Here is a 27,639-nt window from a genome sequence, read left to right on the forward strand (position 1 = left end):
CTCCAGAGATATTAGTTGCCTGGATTTCCTTTCAGTAAGATTTCATATTTGACAAGGGAAGAAGAAAATAGTTGCTCTTTCATCCTGATCAAAGTCAATTAAAATCAATTATGTACTCATCATCTTGACCATGGTCATCATTTTGCACTGCTCTGCAGCATCTGATGCAATTTCAGACTTCCCTTTGACCCCCCAGTACAGGCCTCATGTTGCCCCTATGGAGGAAATAACAGGGTGAGAAATCCTTGAAAAATTTTCCCCAAGGCAGAGTATTATTTCTGCTGATGGTCATGACCCTGGCTCATGACATTTTGCTGCAGGGGGACTTTGGAACCAGAAAGGTTGAGCTGGCCATTTCAGTATGTGAGAAAACTGTCCCAGAGCAAGAACAGTTAAAAGAAACTCCTCAAGTATTCCTGATGTTTACTCTGGAGGTGCAGAGCTGTGAGTGTCATGCCAGCCAGCTGGTAGGAGAGAAATCCCCTGGAATCCTTTTGGAACAGAGGAGAGAGCCTGTTTGTGAGTCTGATAGTCTATTGTTTCCATTTATTTAGACTACAAAAACAAGCTTTCAGTTTCCTTAAAACTATGTGGACAAGTCCTAATTTCCAAGTCCCTTGAATTTCTCCTGTTTTCATTACTAGGAAAACATTTTTAGCTGCTCTTCCCCACCAGTCTCCTGGCACGCTGGATTTTACCAGGTTATCAGTAAGAAGTACTTTCAAACTGAAAGCAGTCATAAGAAAGAAACTGCACTATCTGCAAATCCTTGTCTGCCAAGTGTACAGGACCAAGCCAAATTTGAGCACAATTTGAAAAATTAGGATTAGGATAACGTATTTGTGAATGTAGAAGCCTTTTAGCTCATTTACCCATGTAATCTCTATAAATGCATCACTTAAATTGTCAGTCCTGGTTTTCCTCCCATGGAACAAGTAATAAGTTTCTTATTTCCTTATAGCTAGGTTTGCATAAAGCTCTTCTTGTGCAAATTAGAGTCTGGCCATGACACTGAGCTGAAATCCACGTAATTGCCATAAACAACTATATGACATCAGAAGGCAAAAGTTGAAAAAGGCAAATTTATGACCTCAAATCAAATGAGAGCAAAACCAGGAAAAATTGTGGGCAATCCAATTTGAAGTGAAGATTCTTCTCTCTCTGGAATATTATTCCAGGGGAACACGTTTTATTACAGAGAAAAATAAAGTAATATAACAGAGTATAACTTCCTAGATGAACACCTTATTAATAAAACCTTGAAAGGGTTTATATTAAAAGATTTTGGAGGCATATTTTCATACAGCTTGAGTCGATCAAACCATGCATATGCCCCTTCTGAAACTGCCTTCACTTGCACCACTGTGTCCAGTTGTTTTTCTACAGTGGAACATTTTTTTTTGTCCCCCCTTTCCTGCCTGGTAAAGCTGGAAAATTCCACTAGTGATAATTCTGACAGTTCACTCACCCTCCTGTCGCTCCTTGTTTAAGAAGGCAAGAGGGAGGGAACATGGTCTGAAAGGCTGAGAAATTACTGATTTAGTAAATTCTACAAAGTCTTACCTCAGAGCAGAATAGAGCCTTGCTGTTATCCTTAAAGGAGCAGAGAAGAGTCTTTCTTAAACCCGACTTCTTCATGCTCCTAGTGGTAGTGAATCCCTCCTTAGCCTATAATCACCAAGTTGCATATTCTGGGAGTTATCTGAAAGCCTGTGACAGGATATTCTGCCTCTAGTCACACAAGGGCTGCAGGAACAAAGAGTGGTGGAGCTTCTGCCCCTTCTGGGAAATGGACTGACACTGCTCCATCACTATTTAAAGAGCAGATGCCTTCAGGATAAATCCTCTTAGTATGTTTTCCTGTTTGTGTCAGAACTTAAACCTTTTATCCATTTCCTAAGAGGAGAAATAAAAAAAGTAATCAGCACTAAGCTGCTCTGTAATTCAGGAGAGTGGGGTGGCTCAGAAAAAGCAGAGCCAGCCTATGTGTTTTCTTCTAAAGGGATATGAGATACTGTCATTAGCATAGTGCAGAAGCTCGTAAGTGGCCAGATGCAAATTAATGAGGAGCTCTTTCTGCATGGAGATGGCTGCTCCACCCAGAGGAGAAGCCTAGTGTGCAAAGCCAGAGAGGAAGGAGAAGAGAGACAGAGTAGAGCTGTTAAGAAATCAAATATTTATGAGGAAACCTTTCTTCCTTTTCTTACAATGGGACGATCAGTGGGGGGCCTACTGAAAAAAAGCACTCACCAGGTTTATATGAATAGTGGCCCAGAACTGGGTTGTGGCCACAAGATCAGTAAAGTCTTGAGATTTAAGGGTGGTTTTGAGCTGCAGCGGGGGGATGAGCAAACACATTATTTTTTGCACACTGTGCAAAATGCTCCCTGCCACAGGCAGTTGTCAAAGGAGCCCTAAGAAAAAACTCTTGAGCACAAAAACATATGAGTTGGTCAGACTTTACTCCCTCCACCAAACCTTTGTTTATGCACTGAAATGCTTAAACCGGTCTGTCAAATGTACAGCATTCCTGTCATCATTCCTCCACCCTGAAATACAGGAGGAAAAGCTAACTTTCTGGTTATAAGCTTTTTGATATCCTATACTTCCTTCAAAGACATGGCTAAAACCCTACAGCAGAATAAAGGAAAAAGAAATCCTGTTATTTAATCAGAGGAAAAAAAAAAAAAAAAGACTGAAACAAAGGAGAGAGAAGGGAAAGGATGTCCTGAATCAGACACAGATTTCCTAAGAGTCAGAAAAGAGCAAAACCAGAAGTGATTTGGTTTTACAGTTCATCTTGAAGTTAAATTTGCTCTGCGTTTTAAACTTAATGTCACCTTTCTTTTTTTTTCTAGGAAACTTTTATGATTGCATAAATCCTTGAAAATTTTAAAAACTTCTAGTTATTTACCATTGTCTGTTTAGGGACCATGTTTAGGTTATGCATTAAAGGACAAACTGCAAGGAAGAGGGAATGTGGCTCAGGAATTTGGTAGTGGACTGTGGGGCTATTCATGCTACAAATCCAGCTGATGATGACCAAAAACTGCTTGGAAGCTCCTACTGCTTTGCCTGGAATTATAAAACAATGCTATTCCATATCATCCCAAGTAAATATCTCTACAGTGTTATTTTCTACAAGCATGTAAAGACAACCTCTAGGCTGAACAGTCATGAGACTGCTCTCTCTGCTTCCTTCAATGATGTCGTCTCCCTCTTCTCAGCGAATGATATACTGTCCCCACTATTACTGTCCTCGTGTTATAGAAACAGTTTTAGGATTGCCTTTTCCCAAGGCTGGTCTCTGATAAAATTTATACAATCATCAGTAACGACGACTTAGGTTTTCCTAGAAACTAAGGTGACATGTGGTTGCACTTTGCAAATATGAAATTTTCAACCCCTGTTTCTTGTAGCTAGCTGCCTGTGGGGTAGAGAAAAATGTTTTTGGGAAGGGAGACAAGGAAATGGAAGTCAGCTTGGAGCAGCAATTTATGAGTGTATCTTCCCTTCGGCTGCTGTTGGCAATCAAAACACTCCCCAGACTCCCAGAAGTGCTGCATCCTCCTCATGTTACGTGGTGAATCAGGATGTGTGAGTTAGGATGCTGCTTGCCACAGCCAGCAGCAAGTCACTTCCAAAGAGCAATGCAGCTCACCCTTGGCTGAGAGGTCTCTCTTGCTATCCATAAACAGTGAGGGACTCTCCAGAGAGCTAATAAATGCTGCAAATGGATAACTGTTCACTGGGCATTAGGTGCATTTAAAATTAAGAGAGGTGAGACCCTCTAGCAACAGAGTCCTACTTAACATATTTTACATCCAAAATACAGTATCTTCTTTAGCTAAATATTAAATAACCTTTAGGTTTAAAGTCTTGCCATAGAAGTGTGTAAATATGCCTAAACATAATTTTTTTGCCTCACTGCTTCAGGACCAGCACAGTGGGGAGCCCTAATCATATCTGCCCTATTAAAAATAAAGAGTGATGAACACATATACACAGGTGTCCCTCTGAGGATCTGCCCGCCCCGGCATTTCTCTTCATATTTGAGTTTTCTGTCTTATGGTTTGTAGATAAGTAATTCTGAACCAATTCCATATATGGGACATAATGATGGAATATTTCAGCAGATATACTGAATGCTATACATCTGATAAATACTGACACATTATTTCATGCTATTCTTTTTCTAAATTTAAACGTTATACCAGTAATAAACAATTAGCTGTGTAAATAACTGATTTTTTTCATGGCTTTGGCCAAACAAGTGATTGAACAAAGTCTTCATTTATTCTGAAACAAAGCCATTTTCTTTTCCTGTAGAACTTCAGAAGATCTCAGAGATTTGTTTTACTTTTCTGTTGAAAGTTAAATCCACACAAATTAGAAAGAAAGAAGTTATTTTAGAAGATGTTGCAATGAAATGTTTTAGCTTTTTCTGATTTTTGCCAATTCTTTTCCTTGGCTCGAAACATGCTCTTGTAGATTATTCTGATCAACCCAAACTTTTTTTCCCTTGAAAGAGAAATGTTCCTTTTATTTTGGTTCCACTTCTGAATACAGTCTCCTGTTTTAACAGGTCACGGCTGCCGGGGAATAGCTTTAAGGACTTGTCTAACTGATGTCATATGGCAGGCATGAAAATAAAACTACAAGGAAGGAACTGGAATAATTATCATTGGATTAATTATTCCACAGAAATTCACTGGCATGATTATAACTGTGTGGTGGTTTCTTCTGAAACAAGACTGCTCTTTCCAGAGTCTCTATATACTGATCTATTCCAGCTGTAGTGAGTAAAAACCAGAGGCTCTTCTCCAAGTTAGATTTTGCATTAACACTGGGATACATTAACTGCACATGCTTCAAATCTGGCTTGTTTTTTGTGGTATAAAAATGGCAATATGCTAACATTTAGTAAGTGATGTATTTGAAAGTAGATATATAGATAGAAAGAAAACAGTATTTCATGGCCAGGCAGTCCAGACTTGACATCAACTCCTCAGATGTTACAGAAGATTAAACCTTCTCTTAGGAGATCGCTGAAGATCTGTTTCTTCTGTCTGGGCCTTGGCAGAGGATCTGTGAAATGTCCTACCTACACTCATGATCAATTAAGATTCAATTGCAGTCTTACCTCTGCCTAGGAGACCATTAATTTACAGAACAGGGATTTTTCAAAAGAGAATACTTAACCTCAAGACCATTTAGACAATAAAAGCAGTCAGACAAGAGGAGAGGGTTTGCAGAGCATGATAAAAGGACCGCAAAAGGTAGAGCCTTTGTTGCCAAAACTGTGGAACAGTGAAATCCTTGGCGTGCCAGTGGGAAGGGTTTAGTTTGGCAATGCCCCTGTGCCTCCTCGCAGGAGGCCCGTGGGCCGCCAGGCTGGGTTTCACAAACACGCTGGGGCGGCTTTCTTTATCTCGCGCAGGCTGAGAAGGTCACCTTGACAAATGAACTTGCCTGGTGGAAAAAACCTCCTCCACTGGTCAATGAGCAGGAAGGGACTGAGCTTGCTTTGCAGGGCCCCCTGTGATAGCTGTAAGCCAGGGCCATATATACATTGGTAACAGCGTCTGGAGCTGTGTGAGGGGAGAGCTGCGTTTTGTGCCGAGCTCACAAACAGTTTTTCCCAGGTGACTCTTTGATCTTTGGACAAATACTATTTCCCTGCTTAGTTTTCAATCAAATTCTCAAAGGTGACTTCTGACAATATTCTCCTATTAGATCCTCTAAGAAAAGCCTGTATTGCTTCTTGCATGAAGCAGTATCATAGACAAACTTTTATTTATCCTAATTCCAAAGATTTACAGAACGGTTCCCTAAGGAAGACACTTAGTGTCCCTTAGAGCTATATTTCTTTAAAAGCTAAACCAAGAAGGCCAAAAATAAAAAGACTGCAGTCTGGAAGATGAGTTACTAACTGAGGAGGACACGAATAACAAACACTCCAAGTCACATGGCAAGAAGAAGAAGAAAATAATATTTTTCAGCTCATATTGGTGATGTTGCTGATGCATTGTTATAAGCTATAGCATTGATGATATTGCTGAGGCCATTTCACCTGGAAAGAAGGACCTGAGATGATTGTCTGTAATACCACCATTTTCTATATTCTCCAGAACCACTTTCTTGCAACAACTTGACAACAGAATCATAGAATCACAGAATGTTACAATACTTTGTGTTGAAAGAGACTTTTAAGATCATTTAGTTCCAACCCCCAACCATGTTCCAACCCTTCACCATGAGTCCAACCTAGCTTACACCCCGAAACAACTGCTGCCTCAAAGAGGCTTTTTTAGGTACAGTTTGGATTACTCCTCAAAAGAAGTTAAATGCTGACCCTTAAAAGCAGTATTTTCTGCTGATCCTTCCCCATTTTGATTTTTCTTATCCCAAACCATCTTTAAAACTTGTTTTTCTTTTACTTCTGCTTCATCTTGCTCCATGTCTTTGATGCACAGGGAAATGTTAGGAGTAGGGTTCCTGCTGTCTAAAATGATTGCCTCCCTCTCTACTCCAAAATAAGAATATTCATAACATATGATGTGGGCTGAGCATTCAAAGATTATTATAAAGAGTATAGAAAACCCAGGATGCATGACATCAAGGGCTAAATGATTACTGCAACTTGAGCAAAAACAGGGGAACATTGTTTAAACCCAAACAAAGCCAAGCAATGGGTAAAAGCCCTGGCTTACTGATTGCCAAAAGTAAGATATTTATTCTCCTTCCTCTCTTAGATGTTAACCAAGTACTTCTGAACTAACTGAAGCTAAACCACTGTAATGTATTGAGATATTTTTATATTAACAGATGTTTTTCAAAAGTATCTGCTCTCTGGAATGTAACTTCAAAAGTAACTGCCAGATTCATATTTGGCCAGTAACTTTTATTTTAAGAACTATGGTGAATTTCTGATGACCAATTTGTTTCTCCTTAAAGGTGGATTTAATTTGGACAAAATACCTTACTAGTTTCACTTATTTGGTAATGCTACTTTAATCAGCAGTATTACTTCAGCGAGATTGTAAATCATGGAATGTGCTCCAGGAAAAGGACTTTTAAAAATCCCTAACTAAATACGCATCACATCTGAAAATTCTGTTGGATACAAAGAGACAAAGGAAAAAGAAGTTTTTACTTTCTGTACACAATTTTGACTTTGAATATGCTCAATCCATCACAAATTGCCCATTCCCAAAGTCCATTCCTTTAAACAGAAACATACATAAGTCAAAGACATATCTAATTACAATGTATAAATATTATGTTAGTCTAAGAATTTGCTAATTATTTGACATGAAATCATATCTGGCCCTGGCAGTCATGCAGAATTTGGGATGGCTGTCTTGTACAGTGAAATAGAAGACAGGACAAAAAACTTCTATTGCCAAGTTCAAAATAAAGAATCTGTGTTACTCATTCTATCACAGACATTTCAATATTAAAAAAAAAATGAAAACACATGACATGTGAAAATATTATCATGAGATTAAAAAAAAAAAAGTAGATTAGAAAAAAGGTAGATATAGTACTATCTACCATTGCCATAGGGCATGAAGTGTAGCTGACACCACAGAATGATTTTCCTGTTTTCAATCCGGAGAACTAGAGCCCACCATGATCAGCACTTGGCACATCCAGAGAAGCAAAACTCATGTCAGTGCCACCTGAGGAACCAAGACCATCACTAGCACTGCTGACAGTGGTGTTTTTCCTTTAATTGTGCAAGTCTTAATAGCTGAAGGTACTAGAGACTCAGGCTGGCATGGACTGGTAAATGCTCCTGTCAATGTAAATGCCTTCAAAAACCTGAATGAAGTTCCTGCATGCATTCAAGATCAAGGCTTTCTTCAGCATGGAGCAATCTCTGGCTTCAACATCACTGTCCTGTAAACAAGATATACCTGGACCCATGGTTTTCATGAACAGAGATAGAAGAACACTTCAGGGCCAGACTGAACCCTTCACAGCTTTTGTTTCCCAGTCCCTCTCACATCTGTACAAACCCAGGTGAGAAGACTGGGGAGGACACCAGCCATATGATAATGTCACAGGTTTCATGGAGTCCTGCAAGATATCTGACAGTTATTTCCTCTTGCAACACGTTGTTGCAGCAAAGCCCTTCAGCTCCCTGTTATGCATTTAACAGCTGGTACTGATCCCAGCAACAACTGTTTCACTGGCAGAGCTTTTTTGGCATTGGCAAGACAGAAGAAAATTGTTGATTAAAACTAATAGAAAGCTCTGGATCAGAGAGAGAGAAAATTCAAGATATTTGATAAAAGATGGAGTTTCAAAAAGGCTTTTGTGTCAACACTGCCAAGACTGTGGTAACAGCCTCCTTTGCCAGCTAATGCAATTGCAGGCAGTGCTCTTCACATGCTCCAATGGACAAGTGTTTCATGAGGCCTCATAAGAGCTGAGAAGGCAATTTATGTCTTATGGGACATGATCTGGTAACTTAGTGGAGGGGAAAAGCATAGCTGATGGGGAAAAGCATGTGTAAAGGGGAGGCAGTGAAATCTGACAGTGTCACTCACAGAGGATACATACAAGCACTAACTGAGGAAGATACCCCTTACTCTCTGCCCCACCAACACCTGCTTTGGGTTTTGGGTGCAAAAGGCCTACCAGGAATTCCCATGAGAATCCATTTCTTGATAGGGCTGCAGTGCTGTGTCCAGTATTCTTGACAAATTCCAGCATACACCCAGATCTGTTTACAGTGATCATGACATTTCAGTCTGCTGCTTATGCCACCTGTGCTTATGCCACTTGTGTCTGTTTCCATGTGCTGTGAAAATGTTGCTGTGTATTATTATCATTATTATTCACTGGAGGTGTGAGTCAGACACAAAAGCCTCCTGCTCACTGTCCTTTGTACCAGCTACCCTGAAAATTACTGTTTACTATCAGCAGCCTGCAGCCCACCTGTGCCAATGCAGAGTGCAGTGCTCCCTAGCCATGTTCTGCCTGCAGTTCAGGCAGAAAACGTCATTTTATAACCCTAAGATGGCCACATTTCAGGGATGGAATTGCTTCTTTCTCATTAGATACAATCAGGAAGTTAGGGTTGTAAGAAAAGCATAGCAATAAAAACAAAAGGCCAGAGATTTTCCCATACCCAGTTACATGGCAATTTTAAAGCTGCTGTGCCTATGAGGCATAGTGCTCTGGTCCAGTGATTTCTAGTCTCAAAAGGTATGGACATATGTGGACTCAATCAAACCAATGATACAGGACTATACGCTTGTCTTTTTCAGGCCCTACATTAATCTTGTAACTGAGGAAAGGAGGTACATATTTCTTTTGTTTTTGCTTCTTTTTCTGGCTGGCTGTTTAGAAAATACATCAGCTATTTGAAGATGGATGGATGTTTTCAATGCTGGTAAAATTTTATTGTAGTGGAAGCAGAGAGTGAGCAGGGAGCAGGTGAGCAGAAGTGGTGTTCCTAGAGAGTGTTTTTCCACATGGCTAAAATGCTGGATATCAGCACTTCAGCAGTACAGCTGATGCACTGCAGGTGACAAACACACCCCCCATAGATACACACACACATGCATGGATGCATGTAGAGCACAGGCAAGACCACACCACAGTGAGTGTGTACACTTCAAGGACTTTTAAAGCATTAAGGATCAGCTGATAGAGGAATTACACAGCCTGACCCTGAAACTAAAACCTTGAGCAGATTTGCCATGACAGTAAAAAGTGTCTCTGCTTGCTTCATCATTCCTTTCTCACCATGGTCTTCAGACTAGGTACAAATCTGTCTATAAGATTTGAAAATTTACTTAGTAATTGTAATTTACAGCAGCTGTTCACAAAGATTCACAATTATTGGAAAGAGATGAAAGTTGAGTGCACGGAGGTTGCACATCATGTTGACAGCCATGTTTGGAGTTATCGACTTGAAATATTTAATGTAGTGTATGCTGTCAGACACACCACGAATTCTGGTTTAGTAGGGATTTCTCTGATTTGATTTAACAGCTTATTGCCCCTTTGGAGCATATGCTGAATGTGCCCCAGAATTTATTACACTCGCCTTTCTGCTCTGTAGCTGAACTTTTTCACTGACTGAGCAAAAGGAATTTTGAATAACTCTAGATAGGACCTCAGCTCAAGTGAAAATATTGTTCCCTGGAGTTTCCTCAGAGGTCAGTTGTCTGTTCTGGTTTCCACTGGGCCAGTGGTCTAATCCTGCTTGGAACTGACTATTCAGAATAAAAAATATGGGTGTTGGTGTGGAGTAGAGAAGGAAAAATCTCACTTAGAAGTGCCAGGACTCAGAGCTGGAAAGTTTTTTTATAAACCAGAAGAATTAAGCAAAGTCTGATTCCTTTGAGGTGCTCAGCACACTGGCCACAATCCAGTAAAGCACTTAAGTGTTGTGTGCTCTGGAGAGCGGCACAGGGAGCAGCCTGAGCACTAAGCACCCGGCAGGATCAAGCTCCGAACAGGCACCAGACATAAACCAGATGGCATTATGTCAGCTTTCCCACATTAATAAGTTATTTACTTTGCATTTTAATCTCTTTCCCCTTTTCTCCCTTTTTGCTTTGACTTTTCAATAAAACAATTCATGTTTACTAGCAGAGGAGGGCAATGCACTGAAATTGCCCCTTATCACTTTTTCGCAAGTACAGAGCTAAACCAAGAGCTGGGAAAGCAGCTGCTTGTTTTTGACTGAAACTAAATCAGCAGTACTTGGAAAAGGACCATCAGGAGTTTGGAGCTGCTGAAGGAAGGAAAATGCTGACTGTCCTCTAATGAGCTCTCCAAACGTGTAGAGTGTGCTACTGCACTTGAGAGAATCAGTGCCTGCATCAGAGGTTACTTTAATGCCTTTGGGGTTTTCTGGGGATGTGGCAGGTAGGATAGCTGAGCAGGAACAGTGGAAGGCAGCTTTCTGTCTGTTTATAAACTGGGTTCAAACTGAAGCAAGAATGCTGCCAGGCAGTGTTCACACAGGTCACCTGCCAGGAGGCAGCAGGAAAAAAAATCAAATTCTAGTTGCTGCTTTGTTTTTTTAAACAAGCTCATGGCTTTCCCTTTTTTCCTTTCCAGCATGGTTACAACTATCTCCAGAACTTCCTCAGACTTGTGATTTGTGCAGAGGCCAATTTTTACATGGATGTTTTTGCAATTGAGCACTGCTCAACTGGAAGCTGTCCTAGCTGGAGCCACTTTGCTGCAGGGAGGACATGGGCTCCAGCCGAGGCGGGACATGTGCCTCTTTCTCTGCCCTGCTGGCACTGCTGACTCTCAAGACAGAGCAGTCTGGGCTCAAGTCTGAGCCTCAGAGCTTGGATTAGGGCATGCCAGCTGGCTGCCAGGCAGGTTAGGGGTATTTTTGCACAGACTGCAAGTCATCACTTTGTTGGAGCTGTGCATGTGTGTGGGTTGTGCAGTTAGACTGAAGAGGAAATTTCTGTGATCATTTTAGCATTCAGGCAACTGGAAAAGGTGCTGATGGAGGCGCCAGACTTTTGCTTTCATGACTGCATTAATCTACTCCTGGCCTTGGAGAGAAATTTTAGATGAACTTAACATGTGTTCTCAGAGCTTTTATTCTCAGTTACTTATGCTGTGGATCCTGAACTGATGAATGATAAGACCAGTGAATTGGCCAATATAAATTAAACTTCACTGGATAATAATTTTAGTGACAATTCCTGCTGCTGTGTTTTTATGTAAGAAGTTGACAGCTGACTACCATGACCGGGAACTTCTGAGAAACATAGATTTTCCTATCACAAAAGTTGGTAGTGGAGACTGGAGGAAGCAATAATGCCCCTTTATTTTACATCTATGCATCATCCAAGAAAAATCTTTTCTTAGGTGTAGTTATGGAGTTCTTGTAGTCCAGGGAAATGAAATTCACATGAATACAATTATGAGAGTTAAGATAAATAATACTATTTCTAGTGCTGGAAAAGTTCCTAATTAGCAACCGAGCTATATTAACTGCCATGTGAAAGTTTTATCCATGGCAAACGTGACATAATTCAAAGTAATTCTGTAATGAAAGAAGTAAAAGCCTAGTTAAGTTACTTTTTATTAGCCATGCGCTAAGAGCAAGTCCCTAAATGGTTATAAAAGCTCACAGTGTAAGTGGCAGTTTGTTTTGTCATCACAACTTGGTTGTGATTCTGAGCCCCAGTAGACTAGGAAAGAATGAACGTAGTTTGGGGATAGCTGACTACCAGATAGAACCTATGAGTTTGGTGGGAATTTGACAATAACTTTTGATCAAGCAAGGAACAAACCGAAATGAAGCCATTTTGCTTTTTGTGAACTGCCTAGTCCTCTAGAGCTGTCCTCCAGAAAATGGTCCCATAGATGCAGTTGTCACAACTGCAGGAGATACACCAGTCTATGGGCGGGTTTTTCTTTGCTTCTCCTACACTTTTTGTCCATAGATTTGCCTTAGACCTGCAGTTCTGAAAGCTGACAGGGAGAGTTTTCTGACTTCATTGTAACATTTTGAGGCAATGATATGAGCTGGGTGAATGGTCAGGAGAACCCCAGAGCATGCCCTGCCACAGACCACAGTCAAGCTTAGAAGTCACCTGAATTTGTCCTTCATGAGCAACTGGACAATGTAATTAATCACCCCAGGTGTCCATCTGTGAAAAAAGTACAACCCAACAATTTTGTATAGAACATTTCTATATGAAACAGAATATGACTAACAATGTGCAAATCAAGTCCATTAAACCTTACAGGAAATGCAGGGAAAGTGCTACTCAGAGTAAGTTCATGATAAAGTGTCCAATGAAAATTAGACAACCACAGCAACTCAGAGGAGCCACAGAGCTGCTCTCATTATTTATTTTGTCAATGGGATTAAACCAGCCCATCCATCAAAAAATGCTCAAAGTACTCAGAAATACAGTAAATAATAAAATTTTCTATGGTACAGACAGTACATGTGTCTAAGTGAAGGCTTTCCCCTCAAGATATTATCTGATTGTTTTTTTCATGCAAAACAAGTTAATTTCATTTTTGTTAGGCAAACATTGGATAGTAGCGCAAGGTCAATCACAGCTAACCAAGAAGCTACCCTCTTATCGTAATTTCCAGGGAAGCAGGACTTTCCTATTTACATATTGTATAGGACAGCAGTCAAAACTCAAATACGGTGTAATAAATAATTTGACTTTTAGCATTTCAAGAGTTGCATCAAAGAAATGTACAAAATCAGTCAAAAAACTTCTGCCATCACACCTGCAATGAATGTGTATTTTTAAATGCTTTCTTTGTGAAAATGCCCAGTAACATGTGTGTCAGTTACTTTTACAGACTTCTCAGTAAAAATTTCTACAATCCCTATTCAATATTCTAGTCAAAAATGTTCTTTTCCACATAATCCAATCACAGAACTTTTCAACAGCTTTAATTTCAACAGGTTCATGATTAAATCAGTAATTTAAGTAAAGCACCACATCAAAACAAATCCCTGAATTCAAGAACAAGCCTCAGCTAAAGAATTTTGATTATTTTCATCTGCTTTCATAATGGCTTTAGTCTATCCTTCACTTTACTACTTAGTAATGGGAAAGTGTATCTACTCACAAAGATCTCTTCCAATGCTGTCAAATATTACCCATTTTCAAAGAAAGACTAACCAAGATTTTGTCAACAACAAGGCAAATGCAAAAATAAGCCCTCAACTACTGAGCAAGAGGCACTTCTGGAATAGCCATTCAAGTAGATCTTAGGTATGTTTTCTTTTTTACTTATGTACTTCTTGCTAAGTAATTGCCACTTTACCCTTAGCTTTTGAGTTTTCTTCTAAGTTCCTTTATATTCTATTAATGATTGGAAGTTTTCTTGCTTAAGGTTCATATGTGTATTATTTTCTTTTATCTTCACGTGAGTGATACATTTGGAATCTACAGTTAGGATGACGTAGATCTTCACCAATTTTCTTATCTTAGATGCCTAAAATTATACATCTCTATATTTCTATTAATTTCAATTGATGGCTATAATCAGAACCAATTTGATTATTTGTTTTTAGAATATACAACATCACCTGCAAAAACCAAAATACCTTCCCCATTCTTAACATCTACAGGACTCATTCCAAAACCACAAGACTAACTTAGCAAAAGTCAAAAGTAATACCAAAAGCACACAGAATATCACAGGGAGAGGAAAGAAAAATCCCACAATTAACACTTACAGAATTTCTTAAAATCTAGCTATGTCGTTCAAGCTGCTGGCCAGAGGACAGTGGTGCATGAGGCAGAGACACAAACAGTACATCCTTTGTTACCTGTTCACAAAACTGTTTGAAGTCCACTAAAAAGCAAACTCCTCTTACAAAATGACAGATAAGATGAAGGAAAAACACATACATGATTTTGCATCAGCTCTTTTGCTTTCTGCACAGCAATTCCCATGAAGATTGCAATGTAGAATTTTTTTTTCTGTTAGTATTGCTCACTTTTGAGTTTTTATAGCTGCTTGGAGATCTGCATCATTGTATTTGATTTCAGTTAATCAAGCATATAAATGAACAGGAATGCAGACACACAGCACTGTAAAAAAACACAGAAGGAAGTTTTTTCAAACGAAATCCCTTTATTAGGCAGTGGTTCCAGTGATGCAATCAGAATAGGAAGGAAAGCCTGCGTTGTTTCATTGTTTTGTTTGGATTTTGGGGTCCACTGCTAACTTGTGATAATATTTCCATTTGTAAGTATATTTCTCTGAGTGCAATCCAAAAAAGTGACTGTGATGAATGTAAAAGGAAAAATATCCCATTGAGCCTTGCTAAGTTTTTCCATCATGACTGACCATTACAGAATTGCCCCACTCAATTATCTTTCCTGTGTAGCTCAGTGGTTTTTGGCTAAATTCATTGTTTTTCATCAAAGTCCAGAAAATGCACAAAGTGGGTACAATAGAAATGCAATTACAGAGAAATTTAATAATTGATTCATCCCCATGTGGAATTTAGGAGTTCCTAAATAAAAGGATAGTGTGAATAGGATAAATGACAAAAAGAAACACATCATGTATTGAAGATACAGAGTCAGTCTCAGAATGCTGACACAGGACATTTAGATCTTCAGAGGCAAGCCCAAAGCCTACTGTCATGAGGAGAAGTTCTAGGTCTGACTTTCAGTGTGGTGAGATGTCAATTACATTTGTAATCCTAAGACTCAACTATGTCTAGCCTCCACAGTTCAACAATTAAAACAAACATGTACTCTTCTCCAGAGTGACTTATCTGATTAGCCCACCACAGCACCTAACTCTAAAAAGGATTTTCCTGGTATCATGAACAGAGCACTATGTTTCTCCAGCTTTGGATATCATGGTTTAAGCATGAGAAAGGGCAGAAATGTCAGCTCAAGTAAAGAGGAATTTTCCTTATGTCTCCGAAACATGAAATGCAGAACAGCAGTCTTGCAAAGTCAGCAAACTCTTTTCATCAAATATGAAAGCTATATAGAAGATTAAGAGGTTTCCTTCCCTTCTGTAAGAATATGTCACACCTCTCACTGTACCTAAGGATGTGTAGTTAATTGTTTATACCTGAGATAACCAATTGCTTTCAAGTGATCTTCAGAAGATGTTAAATTTGGTCTGCTATAACTACATTACAGAGCATTACTCATTTTACAGGTAGTTAAAAATTATGGAAAAGTGGTATTAAGTTTTAACTAACTATAGATCATAGAAAAGTACAGAAAAATAAACACTGAGCTTATTATCTTCAGCTATACCAGTTGCTTAAGTATACTGATGTCAGTGAGTGTTTTAAGACCCTGCGAAGATGGCCAAAGCCATAAATATGTGTTTTTTCTAAAGATACCAAAAACCTCTTCCCACTGCCTATGATTTTCCTGTTTTTTTTTCTGGTATGTCGTGCAAACTGATGTACTTAATATCAAAGATTAATCCCATACTAAGTTTAGATTTATTTGAAGTCTTCAAGATTGCCTATCAAATGTTATTACTATGTCCAGTGAATTAACAGGATATGGCTCTTTGTGGGTTTAGGGTAGCCTGGCAGGTGTGCATCATGTCAGAATTTGGGTCATTCCTATTGTTGCACAGTCTGAGGTCCCCTTGGTTTGTATGAAATATATAATCTATCGCAGTGATGGAAACTCATCACCAATAGTCTCAAAGGAGGTAACTTAATCTAGCCATCCACTCCACTGATATAATTAGGAATGCACTTTGCCAGCCTTTGAGGGTTTAACTACAGCTGGCTGGGTTCAAGGCAGTCTCAGAAACCATTCTGTTCTTAGTAACACCATCTATTCACAAAATTACAGACATACTTTCAGCAGATATACCCAGCTGACTGCTGAATGATGTTTTTCCACCCACTTTTGCAGTGGTCAGTGTCTTTTTCAGCATAACTGAAGCACTGGATCAATGCCATGAAATGATTCAGAAACCAAAGGCTGAACTGACAGCTCAAGAATAAAGGTTATAAACCTTATTTACAGTGTTTGAATGTGGCTCAATGCAGTTTCTGAACATCATCATATTTCTGACCCAGCTGATGAAATTTAATTAGAAAGGAGATTCTAATGGATATTCAGATGCTGACTGGCCTCAGTCTTTTTTAAGAAATAAAAGGTTTTCAAGCTCTATACTTCCAGAAAATCAGAACTCTGCTCTTCAGATGGATTACCTAAAAAATCTAACCTAATAAAAATGTAAAATCTTCTTTAAATTTATTCATCAGAACTAGCGCTGGATCCCTGCTGTACCCTTGATTGTTCTGCTGCAGTCTACAGGGATTCAGATGATGAATACTTTCATATTGTTGTCAATAAGCTTTTCTAAGTGAGTATCACAAGCAGCACTCCTTTTTCATGTGCTTTTCCCTTGTAGGAATCTGATTTGCACAAAAGAACAACATATTCTGCTATGGTTCAGGTAAGTTGGATAAAGCTTCCCTTCCAGGCTGCAAAGTATTTGAGAAAATTGCAGTGTAACTTTACACCTGTTTATGTACCTAAACCTGAAAATACCCAACCTAACCTAATAATCAGCAGAATGGCCTGCTTAGAAAAACACATGCTTTTTTGTTTTGTTTTGTTTTGTTGCTTTTTTTTTCCTTATCAGTCCTGAAGCATTAGTTTAAACACCTTGAATTCCAGCCTTCAAGTTTCCTACAGCCCTGTCAGTGGGACGGACATGGGTTTCCCAGGGCCAGCAGCCAGCAGCTGAGGTAGTGCATCACCATGGCTGTTTCTTAGCTTGGGCAAAACTCTGTGCTAACGTGGCCCTACAGCTCCTGGACACAGGCAGAGGGAGCTCAGATTTGCTTGGAGCCACCCCATGAAAGTATGCTCTGAATTCCTGTGTGCAGTCATTTCGTGGCAATCTTGATATGCACTAAAGCCATGCATTTATTATCTTGCTGTTAAACCACATGATGTCAGACTGAATCTCTTTGGTTTTATTTTTTCTTTTCATTGCTTTATTTGGTTCTTTTTTGCCTGTAATGCAGATTTTCAGCAGAATACAGACATCACAGCTGGGCCTAAATACTAATAGTACACAAATTCCAGTGTCCTGTGTCTGAAAGCAAAAAAAAAAAAAAAAAAAAAAAAAATCAATACACATCTTTCTTACTTCAGAAAGCTTCATGTAAGGAGGAGAAGGCTACCCCTAAAAATTACAACTTAACTGTATCTTTTAGAATTTTTGATAGCAGTAAGTGTCAATTATAGACATCCTTGTTATCCACATGAATATCATACCCCATGTTTGAATCTGGAAAGAGAAAATGAGCCTCCATGGACATCCCGTGACAATAAACTCCATGATGTACAGATGCGTGATTACTGAAAACTAGTGATTTATTGTTGCATGACATATAAGGCAGATTTGCTTGTGTTCAGTGTAGACTGGAGCAAGCTGTTTTGGCTTGCATGATGTTACTGCATTGCTGAGTGTGGCACAGTTAACTTCAGGCCAGGGTTAGCTAAATCTGGTAAAACAAATTTAGTAGTTAAAAAAAAAGGCCTAAGAGATGGAGTCCATTAAGGATGAAATGCATTTTGACCACACAAAATAGCTGCAGAATCAATGTCTCTTCCAAAAATGTGGTGTGCTTCCTAAATACAGAACATGGAGTTCCTATACGATGAAGAAAGCTCTTAAAAAACTGACATAGGTTTTCTTGTTTGTTTATTTTTAATTGGTACTCATTGTCAGAGGCAACAGATGATTTCAACAAATATGCTTGAAGAAAATTCCAGTTAATATTTGACTTGTAGGACAAGTAATTCTAATGTTTACCATATACTCTGAATTGTTAATAACATGTGGGTAACCATAAACCTTATGCTCCCTCTATGGGCTTGCATATATTCTACACACAGGAAATTAGAATAAATGAATACTTCCAGAAAATTTAAATTACTAGTAATGTTAAAATTCTCATGTGCTAATTGCTTTGCTAATTGAAAGAAAGAAGGAGGGAAGAAAGCAAACAAACAAGGTGGCAACAAAGAATTGCCGCAGATCACAGGGCCTTACAGTGAAAAACATCCTCTGAGTGGAAGATGTAAGAAAGACTCATATGAGGCAGACACTATTGTTTCAGCAGGTGACAAAAGATTCCCAAGTACTTAAAAAATCCCTTTCCTTTTCTTGGAAAGCTGTCCTAGCTTCCTTCTTCCCACTCTCTCTCCAAAAGTGAGCACTTGCAATTTAAAATCCCTGCTGCAGCTTGAGTACCAGGGCTTCCCTTGCCTCTGTTCATCAGGATAAACTCTCTGCTTCCATTCACCTCCTTGCAAATGTGTGACCTGGGCACCATCTGGCCCACAAATGGCCAAGAACAGCTGAGCCTGAAAAACATCTTCGCAGAATGCCCTAGGCCCCCGTGCTCCATGTTTCACCTGTATTTACAGCAAAGATTTTATAATCATCTCTGATACATACAGACAAATATTTAGAACTCAGGTTTTCAAAATATTTGAGTAACAGAGGGAAGTAGTGCATAAAGAAGACAGGCCTAGTCACTGTTACGTTTTAATTATCTAAGACTTCATACGGATGCCCTATTCGGCAAGAATACTGTTAAAGAAGTCAGCCTGACTTGAGACAGGAGATAGCACTATCAAATCATGCCCTGTAAGCAAAATTATTGACAAAAGTATATGAGTTCTAATTATTTGATTCCATTTCCACTAAATTCAGAGGTAAAACCTCTATTACTATGCCTAAGTGTCCTTTAAGTCAGTCTGTATGTACAAACAAGACTCATACCCCACTTGAGTTTCACTGCCTGATTTATTATTGATGTTTTATTAAATTAGAATGAAGAAAAGGACTAATTCATGTTGGCTTGAATGCTATCCAGTTCTTGCTCTTATACCAAGGTTAACCTTAAAAAGGATCTATCCTTCTCACTTCTAAATTCCCTCTTGACCACTAGGTATGATAATCACTGGGCCAGAAAACATGATTGGATGTCATTTTGTTCTGAGTTTTCATTAGAGAAACTGATGTTGAGGAGGCTCTCCACTGCCATATCTATATTTTGCATTGATTAACTCAGTCTGGCTATCTGCAGGCTCTGCAGGGACATAGTTAACAAAGAACCTACTATTCCATGAGTCAAATTCAGGCCTTTATACATTCATTATGCCCTTCCCAAGTCTTAGCATTTGAAAACTAGGGTTTTTTTAATTAGCTCTAGTAAAATATGAAGTCTTACAGCTCTAGAACTTCTTCCATCTCTGGCAGCAAATTATGAGAGTTACTTGGTGGCTGATGTCCTGAGGTTTAATGCACAGGTACTTAAAACACAGTTCCCTGGCTTTTCTCTTGTTTTACTTGTCTTTCATCTGATAAATGATGTCAACACAGATGTACTTCTACATCTGATACTTCTTCTCCATATATACTTGTTCTCCTCTTGTTTCTCTCTGGTAGGGCTCTTCTACCCTCCACAAAAAGCCTTATAGTCACTATCTTGCTCCTTATCTGGTCAGAGGACCTTCTGCACCAAGAAATTTTTAAAAAGGCTTGTGTAGCCCTCAGGCAGAAATTAACAGCAACGTCTAGTGGGAGAGATTTCTGTCTCTCCTTTATTCAGCTGCCCTCTGCCTAAGCATCCAGAGTAAGTCCATCCTAAACTGGACAATTTCATGTATCTGAAAATCCTGCAGACCTACAGTAGCTGAGTATTACACAGCATCCCAAATAAGACAACATAACTGTCTTTAAACGAACAAGCTGATTAAAGACTCCCTGCTCCAGTGTTTATTCCACTCTCCTCAGAGACTCTGACAGTGTCTGGAAAGTTAAGATATGGCAGGGGAAAAAATAAATCACAGAAATGAGGGATCCCTCACAGATCATCAATCTTTAGCTTGCATTAATTACACGGTATGCCAACTCAAGCACTTCTGTTGATCTCTGCTGAAACAGTCCTTCAGGTTTTTTCAAACAACCTGTCATTTAAACCATTTCATGTTTTGATTTCAAAATCACTACTTAATGCCATTCCAAACCCCATGTGTCTGTTGGGATTTGAGGCCCAGCTGTAAATTTCCCCACCACAAAACAACATTTATGAGTTCTTTCTTTTCTGACTCCAGATCCTTTTATTTGCACACAAGGATGCAAATCAGGTAATGCACCTAGGAATGTGGTCCTTCTCCTGTCCTCCTTTGCTCCCCTCTTCTTCCAACCCCAGTGCAACACGACACACCCCCTTGTATTTTATTTTTATATGCCTTCCTGTTCTGAGTCCCTAGCACGCAGACAGAACTTGGAAGACCAGGGTGGTATGAGTTGATTTTCACTGAGAGAGAAAGTAGGAGTCAGGAAAAGGGGGGCCAAAATTCTAGGTAGGATGCTTAGCTTCAGTCACCACCTTGGGATGGGACTCTGGGTTCTGTTCTCTGGGTACCTCTCCTGTGCTTTTTGAATGCAGCCACCATGGTGGTACCTGAAGGCTGCACAGAACATGGTCCTGCCCCTCTGGCAGATGTGCTGCCAGCTGGGCTGGCTCTGCTGTGCTGCCGGGACAGCTGGAGCTGAGCAATGCAGTGGGCCAAATGGCTGCTCTACTGGGGTTAGCTGAAATCCAGGATATTAGCTTGACTGTTTGCTGTGGATACCCCACACTATTTCAGGATGTGATTCTATATTTGTACAGCACTAACCAGATGCTTTTCAGATCGTGCTCGAGGTAAGTACTTTTACTAGTACTCCATAGTTGCGTCTTGCAGTTGCCACCTCTACACGTTTTCCACACATTTGCACTGAATTATTATGATCTCCTGTGCAGAAGTAACACTAAGGTTGTGGATTCCTGGCAGTTTGTTATGCCAGTGATGTCAGGCTACCAGATGCAATCTGAACAAGACTGTGTAGGGCATGCAGGGCTCTCAGGTCCTACTCTTTTTTTTGCAGGCAGTTCCAACACTCATGTAATCAGAGATAAGTGACTTAGTTAAAAATGAATGGGGCAGCTGGCTAAATGCTCAACCCAACAAAATGATCAAAGGGACAGTGCCAGATGTTTTTCATTAGCTCTACATATGGAGGTACCAGGGAGAGCAGCAGGAGCACCAAACTAAAAAGAAACCAGAGAAGCCAACTCTAGTTTCAACCACAACATGAGGAGCTGGCTATAAATACTACATTCCTCAGAGTGGCTCCCAGAGGACAAGGATATTTCTAAAACCTACAGGAAAAGTGTGTCTACTATTGTCTGACTTATTTATATTCATCCTCCTGGTAAGTATTTTATTAAGAATTATTATTATTAGCATCTATAAAAATATACTTTAAAAATCATATTTTAGAAAGCTTCTTTAAGTTGTAACAAGGTTATTTTTTCCATATTTTTTTTTGTTTGGTGCAACTGGTGCCGATGCTGTTTCTTCCTAGGCTACTGATTTCTGGGATTTTCTTTATCACATTTAGTACATGTAAAATTTTTAAATTCATAGCTTTCTAGTCCAAGTTACTGCAAAAGGCTCAAGTCATGTCAAGATCTACTGTGGAAAAGGAGCCAGATTTTTATTTTTGCCTTCTGGGAAAGTTTATGATAAGGTGAGATAAACATCCAAAATAGTTAAGGTTGTTTATCCTGCATCACCAAGAAGACATTCTTGACATCACTTGTATACAACTGAGCAGGGGAGCTGCTCAATCAACACTGACAGAAATCCAACCCAGATCACCTGGCCCTGGGGCTTACAGACCTTACTTCAGTGAGATAAAATCTGCTTCTGTTGGGATAAAACCTGAGCTGTTCACATAGCTTCTCCTGTCACAAGACAAATTTTGGTCTGTAAATACTCCTCCTGCAGTTGTATTTCTTCCAGGGAATTATTTCTGGACACTTAAGCTCACCTTGACATATATCTGTAGTATCTTGGGGCTTGCAAGGAGGAATGAATCCTACAAAACAATCTGGTGTCATGCTTGTCCAGTGTAATGACTTGACTACCAGCTCCAACTCTGCAAGTCTTAGACTTGGAGAGCAGGTAACTCAATCCACAGTATTTTTCAACCAATATAGAAAATATTCTTATTCTTTTTTGACTCTTCAGTTTAGTGATGTCTGCCTGAAAGTCAACCCTCTGACAGTAGGAGGAGGGAGGCATGCTGAATGCAAAGAGATTGGGAAGGCATTTCTCTGAAACAACTGGAAGTACCAGACTTGCAGGGGACTAGGGAAGTTAAGAAGGGCTCGTGGCTGTGCTGATCAGTAGTGCTGACATCTACTTTGACATCTTACCTATGTAAGGTAAAGCAAGCTCCTAGGTTTGGTAATATATATATATGCTGCTCTTTGTGTGATTATTGATTGAAAAGGTTACTCCATGTATAAAAAGCTCTTAATGTGCACTTTAAAAGCTGCTCTCACACCATTCTGCAGAAACAAACCCTATGAACATGCTTTTTCTTTCCCCTAATTCTTATTTTATACTCATGTAAGTGACAGCCACTTATTGCAGTGAAAATGTGATTTGCAGTAGAGGATGAGTTCTTTGGTGGTAGATGTGCTGATAGCAAACAGAGGAACACACTAATTATCATACTGAAGTCAAGGAAAGCTGGAGCATGACTCATTTAGGAATGCTTTGTCTTCCCCTAATTGCATAATTACCTTAGAGAGCTCTCTGACCATTTGGCATAAAGGTCACGCCTGTTTCCTCTGAGCATGGGAGTTATTCCTGTGCTACTCCTAACAGGATAGAAAGTGGATGTGAGAAAGACATATGGCCATGGCCCAAATTTTCCTCTATATAACCCAGGAACAGTATTTGTGCACTACAAAGTCCTTCATTCTCTGAAATGAGAAAGCCAAAGTTGACCATTAAGTAACATGAATCAGCACTTTAACCTTTGCACTAAGACAGGATCTGTATTGACAGGGATAGTGTGATATTCTGGGTTCTTTGGTGCTGGTACTTGTGACATCTATTTTCTAATAAACATGATTTAAAAAGAGCTATGAGGTTGCCACAAGAACAAGAATCTTTCCCATTATACTCGTATGCTGTAAAGCTAGCCTGACTTGCAAGCAAACAAAACAGATCTCCCCAACACCTCATTCTCACAAGCAATAAATAAAAAAAAAAAAAGATATGAGTACTATAAATGCTTATAAAATGCACATAAAAGCAGATGGTAAGCTAAGGAAAGAGACCTTAATATCTCATGAGAAAATGGAAAATTAACTTGCTAGTTATATTAGCATTAAAGGAAGGTTTGCCTGGAGAATTCTTCTAGGATACTCAATAGTGCAGTTTTCAGGGCTCACCCCAGCTCATGTATAGAACTGATTAAATAAGTCTGCAAGATGCAACAGAGAAACATATAATTGAACTATATGGATAATTGAAGTAAAGATATTAAAATCGTTAGTCCCTCTGATAAACTCTTGTTCTGGAGGAAGGCTGGAATTTGTGGTCCCTTTCTTAGACACTTTATTGATGTTATCCAGTGCTATATTTGGAAGCTACAATTCTCCTTTGCAAACTGGTGATGTCATCACTATGCAGTCAAACTTTCATCCCACTCTCCTCTTCATTATTTCTATGAATTTTCCATCCTTCACTGTATACAGATCCATCCTCCATTCAAAGCAATTTAAGCAAATTTTCTCCTGTTCTCCTTACAGCCCACCAGCTACTATCCCCTAAGTTATTATGGGGTATATACCCACTGGGCGTAGAAATGGAAATACTTGCAGCTGCTACACTTCATGCTGACCCTGATGCTGGCAGCGTGTTTTAGAAATGCACACAGGATACCAGCCTGGTTGGCCCTGTGAGAGTTGTGTATGAATATGAATCCAAGTGGCCTGATGCATCTGTCAGTGTAACCTTTTGTGTACACTGGCTTCTCAGCTGTGTGTCTGGATTGTCAAGAGTATTTAAGATTACTTATTTGTTTAGGGGCTCGTGATGGTTACTTAAATATTTCCTTCTTTTTTTATCAGTGTTCTTTTTTGACAGTGGGGAGTGATGCAGTTAATTGCTGTCTGAGGCTGCATTAGATTCCACTTTTTGTGAGAAAACTCTCATCAGAGGGTTTCCAAAGGGAAAATTTCTGCAAGAGAAAATAGCTGGAAGACAACTCCAAGCGTGACTCTGGTGAGTGGAGCTATTCTAATACAAAGAGTGCATCACTCTAAAGCAAGCAAAATGTTATGACAAGAGAAAGGAAAATGAAGAATCTTGATCCCTAAACTGAGAGAGAACGGGTCAGCAGTTTACCACATTAAAGGCTAATATCCAAGACAGATTATATTCCAATGAATAAATATCTCAAACACAGACTACTTTAGAGCTACATGTAACTTAAGCAGCTAACTTCAGGCTCTGGGTCCCAACTGTTTTTGTTATCAAACATGAAAAGGGTGACACCTCTGCTCTTTTCATGCTTTTTTGAATAATTTTCCTGAAGAGTTAAGGAGTTAACACGCCATAGTGTGGGTAGCTGCCCTAGGGATCAAGGAACACCAGACAGAACCTATAATAAAAGGTCTTGGATTAGATGGCGGCTGAGGAAACTATACAAAAAATGCAGTCCAGGAAAGAGTTCTTAGAAGATGAAGTAGGGATTAAGCCAGAGCCTGTTTTACCATTTGCTAAAACACTCAGTACATTTGCCTTCATGGGTTCTGCATTCCAGAGGACTTCATGCTGGGTTAATAAAATCACTCTCTCGAACAGGCTTTGTAAATTCAGATAGCCACTGACTGCCCATATGGCAGAATTTGACTATTGCTATTAGACAGCTGTGGGAAGCTGAGGACAAGAAAGGGGAGATATCACCAAAATCTTATAGATATGTAGACATAGAGAGAGATACATGGCTTTGCCTCATGGCAGGAGCTTCCAAAATATGTTCCTCATCAAAATGTCAGGATCCGCTTTAGTTTTTCCTTTCAGGAGCTGTAATTGGCACTTCTGCTTTTTGTAGGTGATATGCATGTGGTTTATGTGCGATTTAAACCCTCAGACACTCTGAGCTTAAGTTTCAAGTGCATTTTAAAACAATTAGCACGCCTACAAGAAAAACAGCAAAATACCACATTTCTGTTGCTCACAAACTTAGAGGGAGATTGAGTTTATGCTCTTCCTAAGGGAAGAGCACAGAGAAAAAAAATGCATACTTCCCTGTAACCCAATGCCAAACCACTGCTCTCTGTTTTGAGTAGCAAATGCCATTCTTACTGCGTCTAAAAGCCCAGACTCCGTTTCTTTTCTCAACATGTAATTGTGTATTTTGGTACTGCTCTCAAACAGCAGTTTACCAGAACAAAGGAGTTATCTTTATGGGACAGCCAGGGAAACACACAAAGAACAGGAAGATGCAGCTAATCTAAATAATGACATTGAAAACAAAATAGCTATTGGGCTATAAATAAACAATATGAAGTAAATATAATTATTTTTATTACGAGAAGACACAGAATTAATTCATGAGGATAATGTCATCTGCTGTTTCTTCAGACTTTAGTTCTTATTTTTTCAGTCAAGCCATAGGCAAGACTTGCTACTTTCTTCAACTTTTTACAGTATGAACTTTTATATCACTTCTTTTGGAGAAAGTTGCAAAACACAGATATGTACGTTTAGGAGAAAGATCAGACTTTCTAAAATAGTGAAACTGCTCAAACCACTTGTTTTCGAACTGTGCAAATACATGCATTCTTACAAGGCAGGAAGGTAAATATACACACGACTGCATTAATTAAGACAATACTTAGTTTCCTGCAACACAAAGGAATTTTCGTATTTAGACAAAGTTTTTAGCGATGCAGTCTCCCATTGTGTGTAGGTGGGTGTGCAAAGCAAAGCAGCAACCTCAGTTTCACGGATAAAAGCACAAGGGCTGGTTTTGACCCGGCGAGTGAACGGAGAAAGAATTAAATAATCCTCTAAACCAAAGCCAGAATCAACTTTCTGAGTGCCAAGCTCAGCCGGTCCCACCACCTCACTTTTCGTCAATACAGTCCTGAGCGATCTGAGCAGAAGCCTGAGCCACGTGCCTTTTTCGCAGGGACTGTCTTGGTGCGTATCCTGGGCAGCAAACTGGGCTGATCTGTCGCCTTGCCACATTTAAAACACGCACTCGTGTTTCCCCGTCCCAGCGCCAACCCGCAGCCCTGCGCTGAACCGCTTCCCCGGCGGAGACACGCCATGAGCAGAGCGAAGCGCTCAGGCTGGCAGAGGACACACACCCAGGACACACACACATCCAGCGCTGGCCATGCCACCGGCCCCCCGCCCCTCAGGCCTTACCTGCTGGTGGGCGAATGGCTGGGCGGGATGTCCTGTACGAAGCTCTGCTCCATGCCCGGGATCCTGGCCGGGCTGTGGGGATGGTAGGCTGTCAGCACCACGCTGCCCGAGTCCTTCATCTCCATGGTCATAGGCACATGCCGGCCGCGCTGCGGGCGACGCCGGCGGGCGGGCGAGTGGCCCCGTCACAGGCACCAGCCCATGGCCCGGCCCGGCGGCCGCTCGCCGCTGCCGGCTGTCAGGAGAGCTGTGGCACCGAGACACGGCTCCTCTCCCTGTCAGCGAAGCTCAATTAGCATAAATTCAAAAACACCGCCCACAAAACAACCCACGGGGAAGTTACTACATTCCTAGGAAAAGAGAAACCTGAGATAATCCTGCCGTCCTGCACGGGACGCTTCCTGCCCGAACACTTCCCCCCCGCGAATAGTTCTCTACTTACTTGTTTGTTTTTTTTTTCTTGTTTCCTTTTTAAAAGCAAATTCGCGCTACTCCTCCTGTTCCTGAATTAGTCTTGCCTAAGTGAAACGATCTGGTGGACAGCAGTACTCAAGCACACAGACACATGGTTTGGTGGAGCAGGGACTCTTCCAAGGGATGCAGGAACCGCGCGGGATCTGCTCCGTTTAAATCACCAAGCAGCGGGAGCTGTGATTTCCTACATGCTGGATCATTTCCATGGCGAGGAACTGCACTTGCTGTCTCCTGAAAACAGATTAAGCTTTCGTTTTGCCTGATATGGCTGTGTGCATACTTAGAAAAGCAGTGGAAAATGAGTGAATTACTCCTGTTCATCTGGAGCAATCCTGTAAATAAATACACACCAATATACTTGATATTTTTT

At 40.1% G+C, this 27,639-nt stretch overlaps 1 protein-coding gene across 2 annotated transcripts in view; it reads right to left on the bottom strand.

Annotated features, from left to right (window-relative positions):
• ARHGAP28 (Rho GTPase activating protein 28) overlaps positions 1–27,377 on the bottom strand; it is a 75,896-nt gene extending 48,519 nt beyond the window's left edge. The window contains exons 1-2 of one of the 2 annotated variants that reach the window (XM_021525193.3): positions 27,238–27,377; positions 26,796–27,070 (exon numbers count right to left, since the gene is read on the bottom strand). In XM_021525193.3, the coding sequence (XP_021380868.3) occupies positions 26,796–26,926 (131 nt within the window). In that variant the 5' untranslated portion in view covers positions 26,927–27,070; positions 27,238–27,377. Of the gene's footprint in view, positions 1–1,563; positions 5,891–26,795; positions 27,071–27,237 lie in introns of those variants that run through there. The other variant, XM_085573757.1, reaches the window with a different exon arrangement.
• Between the last annotated feature and the right edge of the window lie 262 nt (positions 27,378–27,639).

Source organism: Lonchura striata, chromosome 2, assembly GCF_050655825.1.
Source record: "Lonchura striata isolate lonStrDom1 chromosome 2, ASM5065582v1, whole genome shotgun sequence".
NCBI classification, from domain to species: domain Eukaryota; kingdom Metazoa; phylum Chordata; class Aves; order Passeriformes; family Estrildidae; genus Lonchura; species Lonchura striata.